Source organism: Prionailurus viverrinus, chromosome F1, assembly GCF_022837055.1.
Source record: "Prionailurus viverrinus isolate Anna chromosome F1, UM_Priviv_1.0, whole genome shotgun sequence".
Classification (NCBI taxonomy): domain Eukaryota; kingdom Metazoa; phylum Chordata; class Mammalia; order Carnivora; family Felidae; genus Prionailurus; species Prionailurus viverrinus.
This window is the reverse complement of record NC_062577.1, coordinates 19,007,034-19,033,219: the sequence shown is the minus strand read 5'-3', so window position 1 is coordinate 19,033,219 and position 26,186 is coordinate 19,007,034. Positions and strand designations below refer to the sequence as shown.

At 36.9% G+C, this 26,186-nt stretch overlaps 1 protein-coding gene across 4 annotated transcripts in view; it reads left to right on the top strand.

The window, feature by feature from the left end:
* Window positions 1-22,896, top strand: part of PLA2G4A (phospholipase A2 group IVA) — a 164,654-nt gene extending 141,758 nt beyond the window's left edge. For all 4 annotated transcript variants that reach the window (XM_047841341.1, XM_047841343.1, XM_047841342.1 and 1 more), the window contains exons 16-18: window positions 11,538-11,733; window positions 13,243-13,400; window positions 22,285-22,896. In XM_047841341.1, coding sequence (XP_047697297.1) covers window positions 11,538-11,733; window positions 13,243-13,400; window positions 22,285-22,416 — 486 coding nt within the window. In that variant the 3' untranslated portion in view covers window positions 22,417-22,896. The remainder of the gene's footprint in view (window positions 1-11,537; window positions 11,734-13,242; window positions 13,401-22,284) is intronic.
* The last annotated feature ends 3,290 nt before the right edge of the window (window positions 22,897-26,186 follow it).

Here is a 26,186-nt window from a genome sequence, read left to right as displayed (position 1 = left end):
TTTATACAACATTCCATTATCTAGGATGTTCATTTGCATGCCTTGTAGATATTTTAGTCCTCTTCACTCCAATTTCTTATCCCTTTAGCCTATTTTCTACATTATGATGAGTAATATTTTAAAAACACAGATGTGATTTAATCACTTCCATTCTTTAACAAATTTGTAAAATTTAAAAATTTTTTAAAGAAATTTGTAAATGATTTCCCATGACCCACATTAAAGTTCACAGTCTTCAACAGAACAAGAATGATGCAATGTATCTGACGTTCAAGGAAATGAGGCTGAAAGTTGGATGTTACCAAGTAAAAGATAATTAAAACCATGCCAGGGGAATATATACTCTCAAGAAGAGGACATAAAATAGTATCTTGAAAATTTAACAACAACTATCAGGGAAAAATAATGAAAATTAAGGAATTGGGGAACAGGAAAACTATGTGTGTATGTGAACAGGTGGGTTGTTAATAGAAGAGATTTGAGTGTATTTAAATGCTGATGCCTGGGAGTCATTAATGAAGATGTTATTGGAGAGTGGAGAGATGACATATATGATAGAGTCAGAGTCACAGTCCTGGAAACTTACAGGGGTGAGGAGTACAAAGCAGATTTAAAAAAATACAGTTGGAAAGTAGTATAGAAGTGTCCATATTGGGGCAAGAGGGTAGGATTTTTCACTGTTAGGCATGGAGAGGGGAAGATAGGAGAGTACTTATCTGATGACTTCTCACTCTTGTAGGAATTAGAAGTCAATGTTATCTTTTGAGAGTGAAAGGGTAGAGGTGGGGGAACCAGGGTCATGTGGAGAATAAAAGTCTGCCTCTGAAGAAATGAGAAAAAGTTCAGAACAGGCAACATAGATTGCTCAGCAACACTGTGATATTACCCAAGCGAGATCATGAATATTATTCCCTCCACCTGGAACACGTCAAACTTTCTTTAGATGCATCTCAAATGTTATCTTTCTTGACCTCCACAGACCTAGTTTCAGTACAAAGGACTTAGTATATTCTTCTAATATGGCAATTTTCATGGTGTATTGTCTGTATTTGTTTACATATATATCTCTTTCACTGTCTGAACTCCTTGGGAACTAGAACACTATTTTGAATGTATGTTTTGTTTTAATCATTTGGTTCTAATTGTATTATTAGTGCCAGCCAAAGTGTTAAGTAGGTCATTTTTTCGTTGGTGAATGAAGGAAATGTTATAACAGATACGGAGTTATTATCCCCATTTCATAGATTAAGAAATGGAAATTCATAGAAAGTAAGTGAAATAGTCCATGATCTCCCAACCAGGAAGAGTCAATGATAACCTGAGTCCTCTGGTGTCTGCTTTCCTTTCTGTTATACTATGACTAAACTGCTCTCAAGACTAATAGTGGCTGTCATAATAGCTCCTTAATATATATAAAGCCTCATATTTTAAAAATACTTTCACATTTAATTTTTTTAGAGGCAGTTAGTGGTATTCTGACAAGGAAACAAGTATTGGTGAGATAAGCAATTTCATCATATCCTCACATTAAATAAGATAATGGGTAAACAGAACATAGTCCAGGACCTGGGTAGGAAAGTGCTAGTTAAGAAGTGGTCAAGCTGAAGGTGCCTGGTGGTTAATCATCCAATTCTTGATTTCGGCTCAGGTCATGATCTCACAGTTCATAAGATTGAGCCCGCATGGAACTCTGCACTGACAGCACGGAGCCTGCTTGGGATTCTCTCTCTCCTCTCTTTCTCTGCCCCTTCTTCACTTGTGGCCTCTCTATATCTCTCTTTCTCTCTTAAAATAAAATAAAATAAAATAAAATAAAATAAAATGGACAATGAGTAAACAGAACATAGCTCAGGACATGGCTAGGAAAGTGCTAGTTAAGAAGTGGTCAAGCTGGGGGCTCCTGGGTGGCTCCATCAGTTAAGCATCCAACTCTTGATTTCCACTCAGGTCATGATCTCATGGTTTGTGAGATCAAGCCTCACACTGGGCTCTGAACTAACAGTGCGGAGCCTGCTTGGGATTCTCTCTCTCCCCCTCTCTCCTTGCCCCTCGCCCACTCATGCTCTCTGTCTCTCTCAAAGTAAATAAATAAAACTTTTTTTTAAATGCCTTTAAAAAAAAAGAAGAAGCCGTTAAGCTGGACCAGCTTCCAAGGCTCCAGAATGACAATCTAACGCTCTTTCTCCTTCACTAGCTGCCTCCTCCGTATACATTGTAGATGTACATTTTTCTGTGCTGTGTGCTGTGTGCAGCAATTAATGATAAACCATGGTTCTTGATTTCCATAACATTTTAGCTTTCTTGGGGGAAAGGCTTTATATGCGAGAGTCATTTGGAAGAAAATTAAGAAACTTACTGTTAAAGAGTTATTTTGATTTATATGAGCATGGGTGTTATGGGAGATCCGTGTAAGAATAGATTGGTATGTCCTGGGGTAGATGAGCAGGGAAATAAATAGACCAGGATGAAAATGGCACAGAGATGGCAATGAGCACATCTGAGGAAGTGGAGTGATCTGATTCGAAGTGATAGATATTAAGCTCCCATTAGGAAGGCTTTAGGGGAGACTCTAAAATTGGATGATAGGAAATAGAGAATCAGTGAAGGCTTTGCAGCCAGCAAACAGCCTCATGAAATTGGAATTTTAGGATGATTAATCTGACGGTGGAAAGTAGGACGAATTGAAGAAAGAGCAAAAGATTAAAATTAAGAGGGATTTAATGTAATCCAAGCCTAGGATAATGAAGTACTGTACAGGGCAGGTGACTGAGAAAGCCAAGAGGAAGATCTGATGACCCACGAGCAGCTATGGGGGAGTGAATTTCAATGGATGACTGTAAGAGGATAGCTTGGAAACTAGTTCTGGACATGGAAGAAACTGTATTATTCATTTCACCAGGGGGGCTGGAAAATGTCAAAGCCATAATTTTATATATGAATCACAGCCCTGCCACCTCATGAGTTAATATGGGGAAGAAGGTTTGCACCTTCTTTGGTTATCACTTTGTACCTCTAAAAAGAACTTGTACTTTGTTGTAGTTTTTAAATGTACTTTGACTCATTGTTTCTAATTAAGAAGAATGTATACTTATTATTTAAAAATTTGGATATTTGGAATATATATTAAGTGCTTCTTGTACACAGACAACAGCTGCTGATATTTTGCAATTTTCTTCACGCGCGCGTGTGTGTGTGTGTGTGTGTGTGTGTGTGTGTCTGTGTGTGAACACCAGGATAATATAGTCTTGCATTTTGCTTCTTTCTACCTAAAATTATAATGTGAGCATTTTCCCATGCCATTAAATAATTTTTAATGTTTATTTATTTATTTTGAGAGAGAGAGAGGCAGAGAGAGAAGGAGAGACAGCATCCCAAGCCAGCTCTACACTTAGCACAGAGCCCAACATGGGGCTCAGTCTCATGACCATGAGATCATGACCTGAGCCAAAATCAGGAATTGGACACTTAACTGACTGAGCCACCCAGGCACTCCCCCATTAAATTTTGTTTTAACATAATAATAAACACAGCATGCCGGGCACCTGGGCGGCTCAGTCAGTTAAGCGTCCTACATCAGCTCAGGTCATGATCTCATGGCTCATGAGTTCAAGCCCCACATTGGGCTCTGTGCTGATGGCTCAGAGCCTGGAGCCTGCTTCGGATTCTGTGTCTCCCTCTCTCTCTGTTCCTCCCCTGCTTGCACTCTGCCTCTGTCTCTGTCTCTCTCTCTCTTTCTCTCTCTCAAAAATAAATAAAAATTAAAAACATTAAAAAAGTTATAAACACAGCATGGTATCTCTATATGTATGTGAATATGCAAAAATTTTTAACAATGCTCCATTTTCAACTTTCAGATTATTGCTCTTTTGTCACTTTCTCTGTGATCATCCTTGCCCATGAATCTTTAACCATACTTTTTATTAATTGCTTAGGTTGGCTTCTTAGATATGTATTAGTTTAGGACTTTTAATAAATATTTTTGGTTTGCTTTCCCAAAAGGCTGCACCAATTGACATTACTATATAAGATTGTATATGTGGGGCGCCTGGGTGGCGCAGTCGGTTAAGCGTCCGACTTCAGCCAGGTCACGATCTCGCGGTCCGTGAGTTCGAGCCCCGCGTCGGGCTCTGGGCTGATGGCTCGGAGCCTGGAGCCTGTTTCTGATTCTGTGTCTCCCTCTCTCTCTGCCCCTCCCCCGTTCATGCTCTGTCTTTCTCTGTCCCAAAAATAAATAAAAAACGTTGAAAAAAAATTAAAAAAAAAAAAAGATTGTATATGTGAGTCCTTATTTTACATGGCTTTTCCGGCTGAAAAAATATTGAAAACAAAGTTAAAAAAATTTACAATATGACAGAAAGAAAAAGAAGCACATTTTCCTCCAACTTTTCCCTTTGCTTGTGAGTGTAAATAGTTTGTTATGGTTATTTATATTCATGTTTTTAAACTACTTTTAATTGGATTATTAGTATTGCTGCTGTTCATTAGTATTTTATATCTTAAAGATATTAAAATTTGTCTTATTTTTGCAAGTATGATCTAATGAGTATTTGTGTTGGAATTTTTATTTCTGATGATTTTAACATTTTAAATATTTATGTAGTCACTTCTTTCACTGGTTTTATTCTTGAAATTCATATTAACAAGATCAGTTACATATAGACTGATATTTTTCTTTTTTTTCTTTTTTTCAAATTTTTAAAAATGTTTTTTCTATTTTTGAGAGACAGAGACAGAGTATGAGCTGGGGCTGGGGTGGGGGGCGGGGTACAGAGAGAGAGGGCGACACGGGATCTGAAACAGGCTCCAGGCTCTGAGCTGTCAGCAGAGAGCCTGATGCAGGGCTTGAACTCACGAACTGCAAGATCATGACCTGAGCTGAAGTCAGCATTTAACTGACTGAGCCACCCAGCCACCGGTATTTTTCTTTGTATGATATTCTCTTAAAATATTCTAACTCATTAATATTTTTCAATATATTAGATGCATAATAACACAATCCCTCAAAGATATTATTTGCAATGCTTCCTTTATCATTAATTAAGTACTACAGAATCAGTATCATTAAGTACTACAGAATGCCTAGATCTGTTTTGTATGTATCTATTGTATTCCATTGGTTCATCTGACAATCTGATAATTCTTATCTCAGTACCACACTGTATTTTAACAACTGTAGCTTTATTATGTATTTACTATCTTAGAGCCTACAATCACTCCATCTATATAGATTTACAAAGTCTGTAGACATTTCCAGCTATGCATTCTCATAGATGTGCTGTAGAAATTTTGTCAATTCCTTTCATCTCACCTCTCTCCCCAATATGTATATATTTCCTTTTATTATTGGTTTAGTATGGCATAAAACCCATTACTCTGGAAATAAGGATCTATATTTTCAAAGACTTAACTATAAAGGAAATTACACACTATTGTTTATAATGTTTTCCTCCATAAATTTTCTGTTTTTGAGTTGAAATATAAATGCCATTTGTAATAAAAGAGCAGAGCAAAGATGCTGGGCCAAAAAATAAAACCATAAACCTTATTTCACAATTATTGATAGAAGCATTTCATGAGTATAGTTAAAACTCAGATTTTGTCAGGTAGATATGAATGATAGATATCATGGCTTTTGATGGAGGAGATCACAGTTTTTATTGTTATCTATGTTGTAACTGGCCTTGAAAACTGATAATGTCAATGGCAATAATACTGGAAGGTTTTTAGGTTTTCTTTTGTTGTTTTTTTTTTGTTTGTTTTAGATTTGTAGGCACACACCCTAATAGTAGGCTGGATATAAAGAGCCTCATGATTCTAAATAATATTCTTACTGATTTGAAAAAATCAGTTCTATGTTTCATTTTGTCAAGAGTCTTTTTGTTAACTCTATAATAACTTAGATATATACCATACAAATTTATTTCACCATTAGGGTCCATTCAAGGAGAATTCTAATAGCATTTGTCTTTAATGTTGGTCATGAAAATAAGCCAGGGGTGTTTTCACATTCAAGTCTGCGAAATGAACAGACTGATTTTAGGAAAAACATTTTTAAGAAAGCTTTGGCTCTTTTAAGGAGCAAGCAAAGAATATAGGAGAATTCAGAGTTTACTAGAAATTTTTTTTAACCTTACTAAATTTTATGGAGAATAATAGAATAGTTATTATGCCGTAAATAATGTTATTTTATATCATGTTACCATATGTTGGACATAAGTCTAACTCAGTTTTTCAGTGCCCTTTTAAATGCGTAATGAGCAGAACCCAGAGCAGTGGGTTCATTTTCTTAAAAATAAAAGGAAAGAAGAACAGAGAAAGGAAAGGAGACAAGGAGGGAAGGAGAAAAGGAGGAGAGAAGAAAGGAAAGTTTGAAATGAACAAGTTTTCACCAATGATAAAAGTAATTTATCTAAATTAGCTTTATCTTGTTATATTTCACTCAAGGTCAATTCCATCAAACTGACAAAAAAACAGAGAATTGTATTTTTCCACACTAACCTGATTTATTTGTTAACATTATGGCATGATCCTTGTGTGAAAACCTCTGCATATGATTTATTCATGACTTTGTTTTGGGTCACACCATCATGGCCAAGCCAGTCCAAGTGTTAGCTTGCTGGGCATCGATCTACTGTGGCCAATAAAGGGAACTATCCATTATTAAACATAGCATTTACAGATTTACCTCAAATATTAGTTTCCTAGGGCTGCCATCACAAATTACCACCGATGTAGGTATCTCAGGGCCACATTTCCTCCAAAGGCTCTATGGCTAGAATTCATCCTTGCCTTTTCCAGCTTCTGCCAGCTCCAGGCTTTCCTTGCCTTGTTGCTGCATAACTCCAATCTCAGCCTCTGTCTTCATATGCGCTCTCCGATATGTGTGTGTGTCTTCTTATAAGGACCTTTGTCTCTTACGAAGACATTTGTCATTGGATTTATGCCCCAACCAGATAACCCATGATGATCTCATCTCGAGACCCTCAGCTTAATTACATTTGCAAAAACCCCTCTTCCAAATAAGGTTACATTCACAGGTTCTGGGGCAGGGTGGGAGGTTAGAGCACATGAACTTCTGTTTTGGAGGGCCACCTATTCAACCCACTACACCTGTATTTGTCATTAAGGATCAGATGCCTATTGATGAGCAGATATGCCCAACATTAATTTTTGTGAAGTTATAGTAACGTCTTGGTGAAGAACTAAAGAGAACTGTAAAGTGCTATGTAAATACTCTACATTATTAAATATACAAAATTATTTTCACACCCATTGCATTATAAAGCTCTTGGATCCTAATACCAGCATGCTTTTTATTGGAAGCGATGATGATCATAAGCAGAAAATAGTGAGTTCTAAACTGCAGATTCTATCCATTGTATCTTTTTTTATTGTTTTAATGTTTATTAATTTTTGAGGGGGGTAAGGGTCAGAGAGAGAGGGAGACAGAATCCAAAGTAGGCTCCAGGCTCTGAGCTATCAGCACAGAGCCCGGCGCAGGGTTCAAACTCAGGAACAGCAAGATCATGACCTGAGCTAAAGTTGGCCACTTAACCGACTGAGCCACCCAGGCACCCCTATCTATTATATCTTACGTTACTTGCTTCATTCATTTTTTTTTAAGATTCAATTTATGTTTATATTTATACTCCATACCTCTTCCCAATCTAAAAATGGATTGTAAATATTGAGAAACATCATAGAAAGTACATATCCTAGGTTTGGACAGAGAAAATGCTCGTTTCCTCTAGAGAAAAGCTAATTTAGTAGATACAAATATATATTTATACATTTAAAAATACATATAAATATATATTTATCCATATATAAAAATAAATAAAATGTCACATATATGCCATTCACACTATAGTTTGTATATATTTCTATTTTATTTAGGCTGTTTTTCTTATCCTTCACAATGTTTTTGTACTCAAAAATGAGTACTTCTTACAAAGTGTTGCTTTGAAGGGTACTCACAAATTTTTATCTCCACAGAAAATCATTTTAGTAGTATGTAAATTTGCCATGAATTAGTCTATGGAAATCAGAAGTATGAGGTGTCCAACAACCAAAATGGATACTTGTGGTAGAAAACAGTTCAGGCAGATTGCCATAATTTGCAAAGCAGCAATGTTCTTGCTCATGGCATTCTTCTAAAATACTCTTTTCTAACTCGTCTGCTCTACTCATAGACTGTGTCATTGTTTCTCAGTCTTGACAGAGAAACGAGACATTGGGGAGGAGGTAGTTTTTCCATCCTGTAATCACCATCTTTATAGTCATCGGATTTTAACGTTTTCCACAGCAGGATCATATCAGGAAAGGGAAAGTTTCAATCGCTTCCTGATTCCAGCATAAAATATCTAACTAAAAATAGCTTGGTCTTTTACCTCACTCGGTTCCTTTTCCTCTTGTGAAGAGGAAACTATCCACACATAGTTAGTCATCCTGAGTCATGTTTGTAAACACTAGAAAGCTCTTTTTTTGCCTCGTTCTCACGCAAATGATCCACAGTATGAACTTTTGGTTTTATTTTGGTGTTGAATAATCTTGAATGAATAATTGTGAAAGTGCCAGACAAGAACTAAACTGAATAATTCAATGGAACAGGGAGTAAAAAGAGGCTAGTGATAAAAGTTTGATCAAATTTCAAACCAGAATTTATATCTGTATATATATTTCAGTAAAATATAATCATATTTTGCCTAGTAGTTTATGAAATAACTGCTTTAATATACATTATATCCTTTGTTCCCCCCAATTTTTGTTTCTTGTAAATAAAATGTAAATGGCATTGAGAGTTAATCAACTTAAAATTCACAACATTCCGGAAGCATCAAGAGTATTGAAAGGTTCAATGCATACTTTTATGTAAATTTAAGGTACTATTTTAAATATAAACACAAATATCGGGGTGCCTGGGTGGCTTAGTGGGTTAAATGTCTGAGTTCAACTCAGGTCAAGATCTCACGGTTTGTGAGCTCAAGCCCCACATTGGGCTCTGTGCTGACAGCTCAGAGCCTGGAGCCTGCTTCAGATTCTGTCTCCCTCTCTCTCCGCCCCTCCCCCACTCTTGTTCGCTCTCCTCCTCTCTCTTTCTCTCTCTCTCTCTCAAAAACTACTAAATATTTTTAAAAATAAAATTACAATTAAAAAATATATATAAATACAAATATAACTATTTAAACTATAAATTATACTGTTAAATATAAATTACTGAGTTTTTTTTAATACATTACCTCATTTCATCATCACAGCAATCCTGAGGAAAATAATAGTATTAACTTTACACACAGTGGTAGAAAATAAGTTGCTGAGAAATAAGAAACAGAAGGAATAGAGGTGAAATGGGTTTGAGAGTCTACTATTTCAGGGATAGTGAACAACCTGGTCCCTGTGTGGTTGGTTGGTTGGTTGGTTGGTTGGTTCTTATGCTTCCCATTAAGGGAATATCGCTACATACTTCAACCCATAAAATAATTTCGTCCCTGTTGACTTGTGGTGGCTCAGCAGTTTGTCTCAGACCACCCAGGTAGCAAATCAAGGTGTCTCTGTTTGAGGTTGGCCTTTCAGGCTGCACAGCCCACACATGAAGCCATCCATCACATTTGCTGCCTCTATCATATTGCACTATAATATCTGTTATTCCCCTTTCCCATTGATTTACAATCTTCAAGGATTCAAAGACAGCCTTTGACTTATGCCTAGAACAAAACAGGTGTCTGATAATAATGGTTGAATGAATTAATGTATGCTCTGAAGAAATAGTCCACATACACTGCAAATCTCATGGTGAAGACTCTGTAGCGTTTACGACAGTTTTAAACCCAAGGAATTACTTGGTCACTATCTCTTACCCACCAGGCTATAAATCCCATAACAACAAGAGTTTCATTCACTGTGATGTTCTCACCTCCTAGCATGGAGCTTTGATTTGCAACTGATGACTATCATTGAATCAATTGATGTGATTGATGACACAGAGTAGTTAAAATAACTTAAGATTGCAGTGATCATTTCCCTAATACCTCACCTCTATGAGAATTTCTCTAATACTGTACCTGTCTCTCTTTCTTTTTCCTCTTTTCTTTCCTCACTTTTCCCCTTCCACCTCTTTCCTCTCTTTATTGGCATTTATTTATCAAACATTTGTATAGCAAATCATAAGTGTCAGACACTGTTCTAAATACTGTACAGAGATTATTTTATTTGAATGGCAATCATGAGATTTGTATTATTATTATTACCTTCCTTATTTTACATTTGAGGATATTGAGTATGGAGACACTAAGAAACATGCCCATAGTCTCAGAGCTTGTGCTTTAACTCAGGCAATCGGGCCCTAGAGTCTGTGCTTTTACCACTGAGAGTCTGCTTCTTATTTTTCCCACTCCCCCTGAAACTGTATATAAATATAAATAGGCTCAGGGACCCTGGGTGGCTCAGTCGGTTGAGCGTCCAACTTTGGCTCAGGTCATGATCTCACGGTTTGTGAGTTCAAGCCTTGTGTCGGGCTCTGTGCTGACAGCTCAGAGCCTGGAGCCTGCTTCGGATTCTGTGTCTTCCTTTCTCTCTGCCCCTCCCCTGCTCATTCTCCCTCTCTCTCTCTCTCTCTCTCTCTCTCTCTCTCAAAAATAAATAAACATTGAAAAATATTTTTAAATATAAATAATCCTTATTTATGGCATCTGTCCATACTGATTTATGTTTTCTAGTTCAACACTCTGTGTGCGTGTGTGTGTGTGTGTATGTCTGTGCGCTTACCCACCCTTTAGTCAGCCTTGATGCAGAAACAAATCTAAAATCTCAGTGGCTAACAAAAAAACATGTATTTCTTGGTCACATTACGTGTCAGCAGCTACAAATCATCTGCTGTGACTATGTCTAGGTGTCTTCTCATTCTGGTGGGAATGTATAATTCTCTTATCAGGAAGGGAGCTAATATGTAGAAACAATCACACAATTGCAACACCCACTAACTAAATGTTTGGTTTCCCTGTCTGGCCCACTCTTGGCCACTACACATTTAATAGCATTCTGAGGCCAGAAGCTAAAATCTTTTTATAAACAGAAGATTTTAAAAAGCTGATTCAGAGTAATTCAGATATGTTAGCATACATGAAATTTATTAATTTTAATTGGTTGTGTTAAGAAGATACAGGTAAGAATTCAGTAATAGAGTGTTCCTCATTTGGCTTCTTCAGATCTTTGACTCTGAAGGGTTATAGATAACCAGAGCCCTAATATTTTTTTCCTATAGCAATTACGTCAATATAATTTCATTCAGTTCAGTCCATCAGTAAATTTTCACATGCCTCCTATGAGGCCAAGAATTAACATAATAGCGAGTTTGTTTGGAGGCAACTATGTATCTTTTTACACTAATGAGCTTCTTGTGAACAAGGTCATTATTCATCTTAGCAAGGAGCACATTGCTAGGACACAGTCAACACCTAATGAATATTGAACGATGGCCAGACCAACTGAATACATGAAAACTGAAAATTCCCGAATGTATCTTTACCTCTCCTCTATAGGAACTTCTACTTGCAGAAAAGTGGGCCAGAATGAACAAGCTTCCATTTCCAAAGATTGATCCCAATGTGTTTGATCGAGAAGGACTGAAGGAATGCTATGTCTTTAAACCCAAGAATCCTGACGTTGAGAAAGATTGCCCAACTATCATCCACTTTGTTCTGGCCAACATCAACTTCAGAAATTACAAGGCACCAGGTACGTTGGGAATATATTATATCTGTAGAGTAGAAATCTGGGAAAGGAACAAGACTGATGTTAAGTGGTTTCATAATGGTACTTGCTGTACCAACTATTAAAATTTTGAATTCTTCCCTTCTCTTAATAAATAGCTACTATCCTGAGACCCCAAGTACTTCCCCTCTTTCTCACTCCAAGATCCCCTGAGTTCTTCACAATTCAGAAACTGATATATGAACATATCAATAAAAATCTCTGGGGCTTTACTCCAGAACCTGGGCTTGTGTTTGTTCTGATTGGTTGGTGCCCTTGTCATAGGGATTGTTAAATACTTTGAAAAATCACCCATGCAAGAAAACCCTTGTTTCAGAACAAATCATGCAAAAACTCTGAGAACTTTAAGTGACCACAGGATTAATATAATACAACATAGCTAGTAATTTCAGGTTGCCATGTTATATTTTGTAGAAAAAGAGAATCAAGTTCAAGGCACAGTCATCCTGTTTTACTACATCCAGAGTCTATAGACTCTTCAATATCCTAGAAGATACTGATTAACAAAAAGGAGATCTAGAGATTGACGAGCAGGATGCTCAAGGCCTAAAAATCATATTATCCTCGGACCAGAAAGTACAGTTGTGAACGGAAAGATACAAAAGATAGTCATGGAAGATTTGACAAGGGTTGATGGAAAAGAAAGTGATCTTCCAGAGAGTGGAGGAAGACAAAGAAAAGATGTGGGGGGGTTGGTTACTAGGAGTGATACTTCAAAACAAGAGAAGGAAGAACTGGCTGGCATTTTCAGTTATTGAGCAGTAGAGTATTTAAAACCTAGAGAATCTTCTATCACTGTTAATACTCAAGAAGAGGCTGTGTAGGGGATTCCTGTGGCATGAACACAATTAGATAATGTCTTGGTTCAGATTCCCCCAGAAGCACATGCTGAGAAAGAATTCAAGGGCAGATGGTTTATTTGGGTGGACTAGGGAACCTTAGTAAGGGAGTGGGGAAGTGATAAAGGAAGGTAGACAAGCAAAGATGTGTTAGTAAGCCAGCTACCATGAGGAGAACTTGATCCTGTTGGAATACTCTAGGAAAAGGAATAGAGCCTATGCTCCAGAATCATCCTTCCTTTTCATGCAGCAATAGGCAAGGGAACTGGAGTATTTATATCCTAATTCCTAGTGTCTTTGGTTGACTACTGCCTGGGGCAGACTGTTATTTACCAGACTTTACATCCTGCTGTTAGAGAGCAAAGCAACCTTCCCCAGTTGCAAGATGGGGTAGAAAGTCCTTAGGCACAGGGATGCAGCTGCTGGCAATTGGAAGTTGCCCAGGCAGAACACATAGAAATCCCGACCCAGGGAATATGGGTGAGAGCAAAATAGTGCGTACTACAGATTACATGACCCCGGTGGGGGGCTCCCAATGTTATGTTTATGGCTATTTGTATGTTTTATTTCTTGGGTTTTAGAGATATTTTGTAGTTTTCAAAATCACACCAATTGAGACTCTTTGGGTATTTAGGTGTCCCAAGAGAAACTAAGGAAGAGAAAGAAATAGCTGATTTTGATATTTTTGATGACCCCGAATCACCATTTTCAACCTTCAACTTTCAATATCCAAATCAAGCATTCAAAAGGCTGCATGATCTCATGTACTTCAATACCCTGAACAACATTGATGTAAGTATCTCCTGTGATCATTGATGGTGTCACATACTTATATATCACATAAACATAGCAATACCTTTTTAATTAATTAAAAATAAAGTTTATGAATGATGCCACCCAAAGTGTACCATTTTATTTTTTGTAAATTATTTTATTACTCTCCAGAAGAACCCTATAAAATTCACAAATAAGAAAAGCAATCTTTCCAAGATTGCTTTTGGGCAGAGCCCACATTTTATACTATTATTTGATTGAAGGATTGTTTAATACTCTCAGCTTCTTTCCCAGAGTATCTAATGTATTCATCGTATGATAAAATAAATTATAAGTAGGAAGAAATGTGATAAAAAGGAAATATAAGATGGGGCGCCTGGGTGGCGCAGTCGGTTAAGCGTCCGACTTCAGCCAGGTCACGATCTCGCGGTCCGTGAGTTCGAGCCCCGCGTCAGGCTCTGGGCTGATGGCTCAGAGCCTGGAGCCTGTTTCCGATTCTGTGTCTCCCTCTCTCTCTGCCCCTCCCCCGTTCATGCTCTGTCTCTCTCTGTCCCAAAAATAAATAAATGTTGAAAAAAAAAAATTAAAAAAAAAAAAAGGAAATATAAGAGTAGGAAAATGAATGTAATAGAAGTGTAGTTAATCTGCTAAAATATCATGAGCTTTCATAGATACACTCATGCTTTTAAACATCTTTATTTTTGTATATCTTGGGAATGTTGCCATCAGTCACAGCCTTCTCATTTTTCACCTATGAGATATTAAGTATGCTTTGCATTAGGAACTTCAGCAACAAGTCATCCTCTTCAGTATTAGTCATTCCTATCCCCAATAAATCTGCTGCTAAGATTCTGCGTCTATGTGACATTCTGTAATCTCTAATTCACCATTTAGGAACGTGGTTGTGTAACTGAAATCATGTTGGTTTGTAGTTCCAAACCATAGTGTCTAATAAATTACTATCAGTTGTGAAAGCCCAAGTTCAGTAGCCTAATTGGATTTTGCACATTAAAAAAAAAGAATAAAAGAAAAATAAAGGTATTAAATGGAGAGGGAAAGGTATCCTATCTGACTTACCAGTCTTTTTGGATACTGTACGAATGATGCCAAAGAAAGCACAGTATGTGGATGAGTGTTCCATGTGCACTAAGAGAATTCTGGCACGTCTGGTTCACTTGTGGGTTTAGTTGGCCTGAGACTAGTGGTGATCAATTGTGTACAGTTATAACAGTTATGCCATAATATGTTTATTAATCAGTATCTTTAATTTTTATAAATATGAAATTTTTCCCTAATAAGCTTCAGTTCCTAAAACTCTAAAATGGTTTCTTGTCAGCCTTTACTTATGAATAATATGTGATAATTCACATCAAACATGCTTAGTAAAGTTTATAGCATGTATCATTTTCTAAATATATTTATCTTTTTCTTTTTTCTTTTATCTTACAATCAGTGGACATCTGAAATCCATAAGCTACATTGTTTCTGTGGTGATTGTAAAAATTTAAAGAATATTAAGAGAAAATCAGTATTTTAATTTTTAACTTATAGGGGGTGAACAGACATTCTCAAAATAGAGTTGTGTTTTATAAAACCCCATGCTGTCAGAAGAGAACTAAGGGGTAATATCATAGTAATCCTATATCTGGTATGAAACCAGCAAACTCAAACCTATGTATTCCTTGGGATTAAATGCATTAAACTTGACCATTTGTCCTCAAATGGAAAAAAATATAGAATATAAGAATATGTAAATACCCTGTTAGACTTGGAAAAATAAAAGAATACCCACACATACATATGCATATTTACATCTGCGTATTTACATACCTCTATATAGTCTGAATGTGTGAGTGGATAGATATAGATATATAATTTAAACAACTACATTTCTCTCATTGCTTTCACTTCTGGTTTATATAAAGTCTGCTAAGCTATTTGCTATAAAGAATGATACAGTTCTATTTATATATTCTCAAAGGTAGTTTGTTTGACATGTAGATGAACAAGTAAAAGCCTAAGCAAAAATGGACTGAATTCCAAAATAACTTTCCTGAAATATAGCTCATCAAACATTAATTAATAAAACAGGTTTAAATTGCTTCTAAGAATGTTCCTGGCATAGGGGCGCCTGGGTGGCGCAGTCGGTTAAGCGTCCGACTTCAGCCAGGTCATGATCTCGCTGTCCGTGAGTCCGAGCCCCGCGTCGGGCTCTGGGCTGATGGCTCAGAGCCTGGAGCCTGTTTCTGATTCTGTGTCTCCCTCTCTCTCTGCCCCTCCCCCGTTCATGCTCTGTCTCTCTCTGTCCCAAAAATAAATAAACGTTGAAAAAAAAAATTTTTTTTTAAAAAAAAAAGAATGTTCCTGGCATAGAATGTAGAAGTAAGGCCATGGGCCTTATATCTTATTTAGATTTCAAAGGGGCCACTTGTGTGACTTTGAATAAGCTACTTTTGGGGTCTCAGTTTCCTCATCTCTAAAACAGATGTAACAGCACCTATCATAATAGCTATAGTAAATCATCGGGTGATGTATGTATGATAACCTGCAAACAGAAGCCGCTCAATAAATGGGAATCTTACCTACATGTATCTATATCCTATACCATGCTAGATACCCCCCAAGACCTTCGCAAATGCCCAGAATTAATAACATAGACAAGTCTGTACAGGTAATAGTAGCCTAGGCAGTAAATTGGCAGGGGGGAATGGGAGGTCATGAGTGAATGTGAACTTCCTCTTAAATTTTATGACCATTGAGACTTGTGTTCAAGTGATTCCTGTGTGTGTGTGTGTGTGTGTGTGAACGTACACATGGGTACATTTCATACCCGGGTAGGAATTCCAGTATTCACTGACATTTTATCTCTTTCTTGACTATTCCCCTAACCCCTCACTTGTAACCGAGGAAACAAATTTTATCAGAATCAAAGCTTCTTGATAAGGGATGATAAAACAGAACAACAAAACTGCCAGGGCAGGATGCTGGAGAGTTCATTAGGCTCAATCATTAGCTAAATCATTCATTCCCACACCACCTGAATAGCGTAGCTTACTAATTCATACTTCAGCAACACAGCACATATTTACTTCCCATGGACTGTCAGTTGCTTGCCAGTTGTGGACCCTAGGAACAGAAATTCTTTTAATGCAGACCCCTGACTGCCAACTCCATAGAAGATGGTTTCCAAGTTTGTGGCCACGACCACTGTTGGCTTGGGGCAAATTTTCATCTTCGATTAACATTCTGGCTTAACTTTTTACTCTGAAAAGGCCACCCTGTCTCTGACAGCTGTATGCTTCTGTTGGGTTATTTTCCCAGAGATCCTAGCTGGCCTTCTTTGCTAAAGCTAAATTCTAGTTCATCTTTAGAGAATTCTTGCTCTGTTTCTGCTCACATCGTGACAACAGCCTGGGTTTCTCATTAGCATCAGGTTTCTGCACTTACTCAGTCCTCCCAAATTCTTTCTCACTGAACATTGCCTTGGTGCTTTTACAATGGCGGTATTTCATTGGGTGGGGACGGGGGTGGGTGCTGGGTTTGTTTGTTTGTTTATTTGTTTTAAGAAACCTACCATAGAATGACTTATACCAAAACATGTGGTATGGAAATGAAGGGCCTTTGGAGTCAGACCAAATTGGGTGTTGAAATCCTTGCTTGGTGTCTCTTGGCTGGGTGATCTTGGACACGTTGGTTAACTTTTCCAAATTTTGCCTCCCTCACTTGTAAAGAGAAACAATGATACATATCTTACAGTAAAATATTATTAAGTAAATTATTATTAAGTAAAATAATGTAATTTAAGGGCTTGGCATGTAAGAGACACTATAAATTGAAGCAATTAATATGATAATGATAATAATTATTATCAGTGTTCATATTGTCTTCTACTTTTACTTATAAATTTAAACCCTTTGAAAACTATAACTTGCCTTATTTACCTTGTGTCCTCCAGAGACATTGATCATGATGCCAGGCACCTAAAATAAATATGTGATAAAATTTTTGTGAATGATTTTTAAAATGTCATTGAGTTACTGGCTGAAATTATTGAAGAGTTTGATGTCATAGGAGGAGAGGAGAGCAAGTGGCAGGACACAGGTCTGTTGGTTGGAGGCAGAATTTCTGACCACACAGAAACTCTACACCTTATATGCCTGGGCATGGAGCGTGCTGGACTCATAAACCCCCAATTTGATCTGGAGGGAATATGGCCTCTCCTTCCCAGGACCTTGTTGATTTAACTGCCACAGGGAAATGCACTGTTATACAACCTCACTCATTCAGTTGATTACTTTGGTAGGCATATTCTAAGGTTATGTGTCAACTTATTCAACATGTTCCAATGATGCGTAATAATGAGCTTTTAAAATTCTTTCGCAAACAGTTCTTTAAAGTGGAAAATACTAGATGTTAATTAAAATGAGGAAAAGCATGTATCCAGAAGTACTGGTACTTAATTCTTCATCATCATCATAAGAGCACTTAGGTACAAGTTAAAGTTTTTATCTTTTCCAAAATAATTTAGGAGACCCTGACTGGCTCAGTCAGTAGAGCATGGGACTCTTGATCTCGGGGTTGTGAGTTCGAGCCCCACGTTGGTGGAGCCTACTTAAAAATAATTAAATTAAAATATCTGTAAAAAACACAAAGAGGTTAAAAAAATAATTTAGAAGCTTATTATATATGATGGCCTAATATGTTAGGCCCCAAATCATCTACCTTTAATGCTGCCTATAATCTCTTTCCATCTTATTTATTCATTAACTCAACACAGATTTGTTGGGTATCTACTGTGCCGGGCACTGTTTTCGTAACTAAGGATATGACAGTGTACAAAATAAAAAGAACAAAAAAACAGTTTTGAGTGTTTAAGATAAGCTAGATATTCTCCCCTAGAATAGTTAACACTTAAAATTAGCCTATGAGGTAGGTATCTTTATTTATATGTGAAGAAACTGAGTCAAGGATAACGTAAGCAGATTGCTGGAAGCCACACAATCATGTGAGGAGTCAAGATGGGGGTCACAGGGTTTTTCTTCTCACTCTTTCCTCACTTTTGAAGCATCTTTTTCTCAAGAAGCCTTCTTTCCTGTTTCCCAAACACAGTCTCCTTTCCTGCCAGGCCAATTCCCAGATGTTTCCAATGCATGCCATGATCTCCTATCTTCAGCCCGTTTTACAAGATCGTCTAGAATTCTACTGAGAATGCCCAGTCCATCCACCACACTTATAGAATCTTCCTGTCCTTCTATTCATCTCATTATCTCCATGAGTTGAACTTTGTTTTGATCAACCTTCCATGCATTCATTACTTTGACAAATATTTATGGTTCTCCTTCTGTGTTCTAAATGCTGGGATCAAAAATGACAAGACTAATAGGGTGCCTGTTTCTATGACACTCGGTTTATTTTGGAAAGGCAGGCATTTGCTGGCAAATTCATAGTAATTTAGACCAGAATATCTTCTCATAGTCTTCTATGTTTGTAATTTTTATTTCTCTTTCAAAATACACAGTAACTTTCCTCTTGGGGATCATTTTTCATTTTCTGTTGTGGGAATTCAGTATTTGCTTGTGGATTGCTTCTAATCTCATGCCTCAAGGGGAGAAGATCACATTTAACATGTTTCCTTTTCTTATTCTTGGCCTTTATTGCCATAGATTTAGAGTCTGGATCAACATTAGAAGGGTACTGAATGGCACAAGTGAAGGATGACAGAGGTCAGTCATACTTAGGGATGAGCAGGGGGATGGAGAGGTTTGAGAGATGAGGGCTGTTGTAGTATAACATGAAAGGGAAGAATTTGGAATCTCAATGAATTTCAGAGGGGAATGAAAGAGGAAATTAGATGCAGACACTATTGAAGATTACCCCTAATACCATTTTAAAAATAGGAAGATTCAAAGATGACATATTGCCTCTTTGTTTGGGGGAGGGACTTTTTTCTTAATTTAATTTTTTTATTATTTATTTTTATTTTATTTTTTAATATGAAATTTTTTTGTCAAATTGGTTTCCATACAATACCCAGTGCTCATCCCAACAGGTGCCCTCCTCAGCACCCATCACCCACTTTCCCCTCCCTCCCAACCCCCATCAATTCTCAGTTTGTTCTCAGTTTTTAAGAGTCTCTTACAGTTTCCTCCCTTCCTCTCTAACTTTTTTTTTCCCCTTCCCCTCCCCCATGGTCTTCTGTTAAGTTTCTAAGGATCCACATTAAGAGTTCTTTGGATACATGTGATTGTACCATGGATCATGCCAGAAAGTTTGGATTTAGCAACTGATGCAGTATTGAGTCTAGCCTCTTCTGTTTATATCACAGAATTATAAATCACAACAAATGGCTGTTTTCTGCAGCAATCTGAAAAATCTGGTCAATGCCTTCATAGTATTAATGTGCCACCTAGTGGTTCAACTTGCACATTCTAACTATGTGATTTGGGATTTTCAGTTAATAAATGTAAATATTCATTTTCCTTTATAAAAATGGCCTGTTTTCTAGAAACACCTCCAACGTCCACTTACGGTAAATCCACTAGTTCATGATACTGATACTGCTCATTTTTGTGTGTTTATGAATTCATTATAAACGAATTGACAGCAGTCATTATTAGTATAATTTCCCTGTGGTTTGTTATATTTTAAAGCTTTTTAGGTATTTGGAAAACAAATCATTGGTTTTTATTTTACTTGGGTATTTCTCTGCAGTGAGGGTTCATGTGTCTTGTGCTGGTATGGTGAAGGAGAAACCAACTGAAAACTTGCTGACATAAGATCTAGAAAGGCAGATTACTAAAAGAAGATGTAGGACACACTTGATAGAATTGGTTTGCTGACTTCTACCATATAATAAGCCCACAATTGGATATACCCTGTGTGTTTATTTCTGGTAAACTTTATAGCCTCACATCCAAATTAAAGCTCCTAAATTCTCGCACACATGGTCAGTTTAAAAATAACAACAATAAATAGGTGCTAGTTAGGGAATGCTTCCTATGTGCCAGGTATTGTGCAAAACACTTTATATAAATGATCTCCAATCCCCACAAAAGCCAAGGTTAGTATTATTATTCCCACTTTAAAGAAGAGGAAACAGGAGTGCCTGGGTGGCTCAGTCAGTTAAGCATCTGACTTCGGCTCAGGTCGTGGTCTCTCGGCTCTTGAGTTTGAGCCCCTCATCGGGCTCTCTGCTGTCAGCACAGAGCGCACTTCAGATCTTCTGTCTCCCTCTCTCTGTCTGCCCCTCCCCTGCTTGATTTCCCCCTTTTCTCTCTCTCTCTTTCTCTCTCTCTCTCAAGAATAAATAAATATTTTTGAAAGAAAGAAAGAAAGAAAGAAAGAAAGAAAGAAAAGAAAAGAAAGAAAGAAAAGAAGGAAGGAAGGAAGGAAGAAAGGAAGGAAGGAAGGGAAGAGAAGAGGAAACAGGTTCAAGGATTTAAGCTAATTCCCCTTGACCTCACATAGCCAAGAAGTAATTGAGCCTGGAGGTCCTTGGTCAAGGTCTCCTTCACAGGCCTGAAGCCTCTTCTGTCACCATAGAATTAATTATGTTTCCCTTACTCATGGGGAAAATGGCATCAGCAAATACCCACTTTACTTAAAAAAACTCAGTAACAGTTGAGCCCATAAGACAATTAAATATACATAAATGATACTATGTTTTATTATATATATTCTCTCTATATAATTTAAAAATCATAGAGCAAATAAAGGTGCCCCACTTCTGTGATAAATCCCTCTTTCCAGAATACAACTGTTTGTTGTTTAAAGTTACCATTGGAGAATTAGAGGAGCCTGCCCTTTGGGCCCAACACAAAGTCACAGAATATTAGTTACATGTTAGCACTACTCAGCTCAGTATCTCTCTCTTTCAGGCATTGACCTGGGCTTGCTCAGTGACACTAGCTGTGGACATGAGTTTGCCAAGGCTTCCCACCTGTGGCCAAGGGCTCAAACACAGGCAGATAATACCTTAATGCTGTTTAACAGTCCCTGGGGTAGAGAATAAAGGGGATTGTAAAATTATCCCTGTGATTTTCTTCTGTGCCCTCAAACTTTTACCTCGTTGGTTAAGATGAAATCCTACAGTCCAGTCCTAGGGAATAGAGTCTTCCTGATTTGGACAGGGTTCCAAAACAGCAGCAGAGCCAGGCCTCTCTGCAAAAGCCCATTCCCATTCTCTGCAACAACTGCTTCAACCAAATTCCAAGTCTTGTCTTCTTTCCAGAAGTTCTTAAGTAGGTTAACTTCACACCAGAAGAGAGTATGATCATTGCAATCGAAGTTCTTAGAGGTTATAGTCACCATTAATTTGAGTATATATGAAGATTATTCTGAATAAAAAATAGTGATCATCCATAAAATCACTAAGTGTGGCATTTTCTAGATAGAGGACATCCATGTTTTATCCCTGTACTTGTTTAGCTGAGAAAGCAGAGCAGGTCTTCAGCAATGCCTCTTTTCTCTGTAGGTTTAAAGAAAGTCTTCTACTTCCTTGTGTTCCCTCATTTCTGCTTATCCACTAACAGCAAAAAACATAAATTCTAGATTTACTTGTTTCTTCCCTCTTGACACCTTCCCATAGAAAACCAGAATAAGGATACATTTACCAGGTTACAAATGTTTTATTCACAATTTTATCAGCACAAAATCTGGAACATTCCCAGAATACTGCTTTCTCTTGTTGGGGAGGGAAGATTATCTGGATATGAGCTTTAATAAGAGTATAAATGGCGGGATGTTAGAGCTAACTGTACACATGCATGACTCAGAGATTTCTCTCTCTCTTTCAAAAAGAAAACTATACTAAAAAGATCAATTGGATATTTGTTTTGACCAAACAAATGCTTACAGGGGGCTAGAGCAATACTAATTATGCATACTTTACCTCTATTTGCAGGTGATAAAGAACGCCATAGTTGAAAGCATTGAATACAGAAGACAGAATCCGTCTCGTTGCTCGGTTTCTCTTAGTAATGTTGAAGCAAGACGATTCTTCAACAAGGAATTTCTAAGCAAACCTGCAGCATAGTTTGTGTTGTGGAAAGGGTAGCAATTTCTGAAGCTGAGGCAGTTTGAAATGCCATTACAACTGGATTTGAAAACACAGTATAGATGTTAGTACTGATCACAAGAGACTGGCTGATACTCAAAGTTGAAGTTACTTAGCCGCGTGAGAATTATACTGTTATAAATTTGTTAGGTTGGCAGATGATGTGATCATGTAAAATTATGCTCAGCTACATTCTCTGTCAGTATGAATTTCCTGATGCAAATGTAGGGACATACACTGTCGCTAAGACATTCCTCACCAACTATCTTATGTGTCCTCTTTTTAAAAAATTGTTTTCTTTTAAGAATCTTTAACGGTTCAGTCTCAATAAGTAAGATTTCGCATTGTGTGTAAATGTTATTCACTGACTGGATTTATTCATACCACGAGACAACACTATTTTTTATTTATATTATGCATACATACATACATGAAATAAATACATCAATATGCAATTAGCATAACAGATTTTTTGTTTATTTTTAATGGGGTATTGCACTGTAAACTATGAAACATTCTCAGATTCAAAGGTTTCAAACACAAAAGTTGTTAATCTTAACTGGTAATGTGAAACGTATCATTTTAAATCATGGTTATTTTTCTTAAAGGAGAAGACATGTAATCTGTTGAACAAATGGTATGCATTTATTCATCAAGTAGAAACAGTAACTTCTTCTAGTTTAATATTTTACTTTGTCGAGATTATCTTGGACTGTTTGCCCACCAGAGAACAGTTGACCTCAGAGAAAAATCCAGAAGAGTAGCACAGGTTGTATCTGGAAGTCTTGGCTTAGGGACAGTCTGTATCGCATGACAGTGGTTTCTGTTCCCATTGAACTGCTAAGGTTCAGGGTTGGTGTAAACCTAAGGAGAAACCAACATAGTAAAGAAACTCACCTGTCTTGGTTATCTTGGTTATTGTCAGTCATCTCCACTGGAATGTAAGGTCCTTGAGGGTGGGGACTTTTGTCACTTTTGTCCACTGCTGTATCCCCAGATGCTGCAGCATGTCTGATGATGTGTACTGGGCACCAATTTCTTGTATGCATAAATCAGCCAAGGAAAGAATGTTCCCTTCTTCTTTGTTATTGTTTCTTTATCTTTCCTCACACGTATGAATGTGAATATAAGGTGATCGAAAAAAGACAAATGAATAGAGAACATAAAGAAAGGTAATTCAAAGAAGGAAGAATGAATGTCCAATTTTTAGCACCATTTATTGAAGAGACTGTCTTTTCTCCATTGAGTATTCTTGGCTTCCTTGTCAAATGCTAGTTGATTATATATGCTTGGGTTGATTTCTGGGCTCTCGGTTCTGTTCTATTGGTCTCTTTGTCGGTTTTTATGCCAGTACCATACTGTTTTGAGGACTATAGCTTTATAGGGTAGCTTGAGGTCAGGATGTGTGATGCCTCCCGCTTGGTTCTTTGGATTTCTTTGGCTATTCAGGGTCTTCTGTGCTTCCATATAAATTTTAGGAGTGTGTTTTCTACTTCTGTATAAACACTACTAGAATCTTGATAGGGATTGTACTGAAACTATAGAATCTGGTAGTATTGACATTTTAACAATATCAACACAGGATGTCTTTCTATTTATTTGGATTTTTTTTTTTGCATCAGTGTCTTATGGTTTTCAGAGTAGACATTTTTTTACCTCCTTAGTTTACTTCTAAGTATTTTATTGTTTTTGATACTACTGTAATGGGATCGATTTATTTCTTTTTAAGAAAATGTGTTGTTAGTGTATAGAAATGCTACTGATTTTTGTATGTTAATTTTGTATTCTGAAACTTTATTTTTTTTTTTAGTTTTTTAATGTTTATTTTTGAGAGAGAGAGGGAGAGAGGGAGAGAGAGAGAGAGCAAGTGAGTGGGGGAGGGGCAGAGAGAGAAGGAGACACAGAATCCAAAGCAGCCTCCAGGCTCTGAGCTGTCAGCACACAGCCTGACGCAGGGCTTGAACCCACAAACCGTGAGATCATGACCTGAGCCGAAGTCAGATGTTAACCAACTGAGCCACCCAGGCGCCCCTCTGAAACTTTATTTTGTACACTGCAATGGAATTCATTGATTAGAGCTTTTTTTTCTTGGTTGAGTCTTTAGGATTTTCCGTATATAAAATGTCATCTGCAAAGAGACAATTTTACTTTTTCCTTTCCAATTCTGCTACCTTTTATTTATTTTTCTTGCCTGATTGCTCTAGCTACAACTTCTAGTACTATATTGCATAGCAGTGATAAGAGTAGACACACTTGTCTTGTTCCTGTTCTTAGAGGAAAAGCTTTCAACCTTTTACCACTGAGTATGTTAGCTGTGAGTTTGTCATATATGGCCTTTACTATGTTAATATATGTTCCTAATTATGCCTAATTTGCTAAGAATTTTTATCATGAATAAATGTTCAGTTTGTCAAATGCTTTTTCTGTGTCTATTGAGATGATCATATGTTTCTTTTCTTTCATTCTGTTAATGTGATGCATCACATTGATTGATTTGCATATGTTCAACCATCTTTGCGTCCCAGGGGTAAATCCCACTTGATCATGGTGAATGATCCTTTGTATATGATGTTAAGTTCAGTTTGCTAGGATTTGATTGAAAACTTTTGTATTTATATTCAGCAGGATATTTTTTGATCGGCCTGTAGTTTTCTTTTCTACTAGTGTTCTTTTCCGGTTTGGTATCAAAATAGTACTGGCCTCATAAAAAGAGTTTGGGGGTGTTCCCTCCTCTTTGATTTTTTGAAAGAGTTTGAGAAGGATTGGTGTTAATCCTTCTTTGATGTTTGGTAAAATTCACCAGTGATGCCATATGGCCCTGGGCTTTTCTTCATTGGGGGATTTTGGATTACCTATTCCATCTCCTTACTAGTAATTGGTCTATTCAGATTTTCTATTTCTTCCTGATTCAGTCTTGATAAGTTGTATGTTTCTAATAATTTTTCCACTCTTTCTAGGATGTCCAGTTTATTGGCATATAGTTGTTCATAGTAGCCTCTTATGATCTTTTGAATTTCTATGTTATCATTTGTAGTGTCTCCTTTTTCATTTGTAATTTTGGTGATTTGGGCTTTTTTTTCCTTAGTTGGTCTAGCTAAAAGCTTGTCAATTTTGTTTATTGTCTCAAAGAACCAACTTAATAGTTTGTTTAATCTTTTTTAATTCTGTTCTACATTTCATTTATGTCTGCTCTAATCTTTATCATTTCCTTTCTTCTGCTAACTTTGGGTTCACTTTGCTGTTCTTTTTCTAGTTCCTTGAGGAGTAGAGTTAGGCTGTTTATTTGAGATCTTTTTTGTTTCTTAGTGTGTTTATTGCTATAAACTTTCTTCTTAGAACTGCTTTTGCTGTGGCTCAAATTCTGGTATGTTGTTTCCATTTTCATTTGCCTCAATCTTTTTTTTTTTTAATTTCCCCCTTTAATTACATCTTGGATCCATTGGTTTTCATTAGAATGTTGTTTAATTTCCATGTGTTCGTGCATTTCTAGTTTTCTTCTGGTTGTTGATTTCTAGTTTCATGCCACTGTAGTCAGAGAAGATACCTGGTATGATTTCAATCTTCTTGAATTTGCAAAGACTTGTTTTATGGCCTAATGTATGGTCTATCCTGGAAAATGTAATGTCTTTTTGATATATTGACCCTTTTTTCATTATATAATCACCTTGTCTCTTTTTACCTTTTTAGTTTAAAGTCTATTTTGTCTGACATAGCTACCCTGATGTTGTTATTGTTGTTGTTGTTGTTGT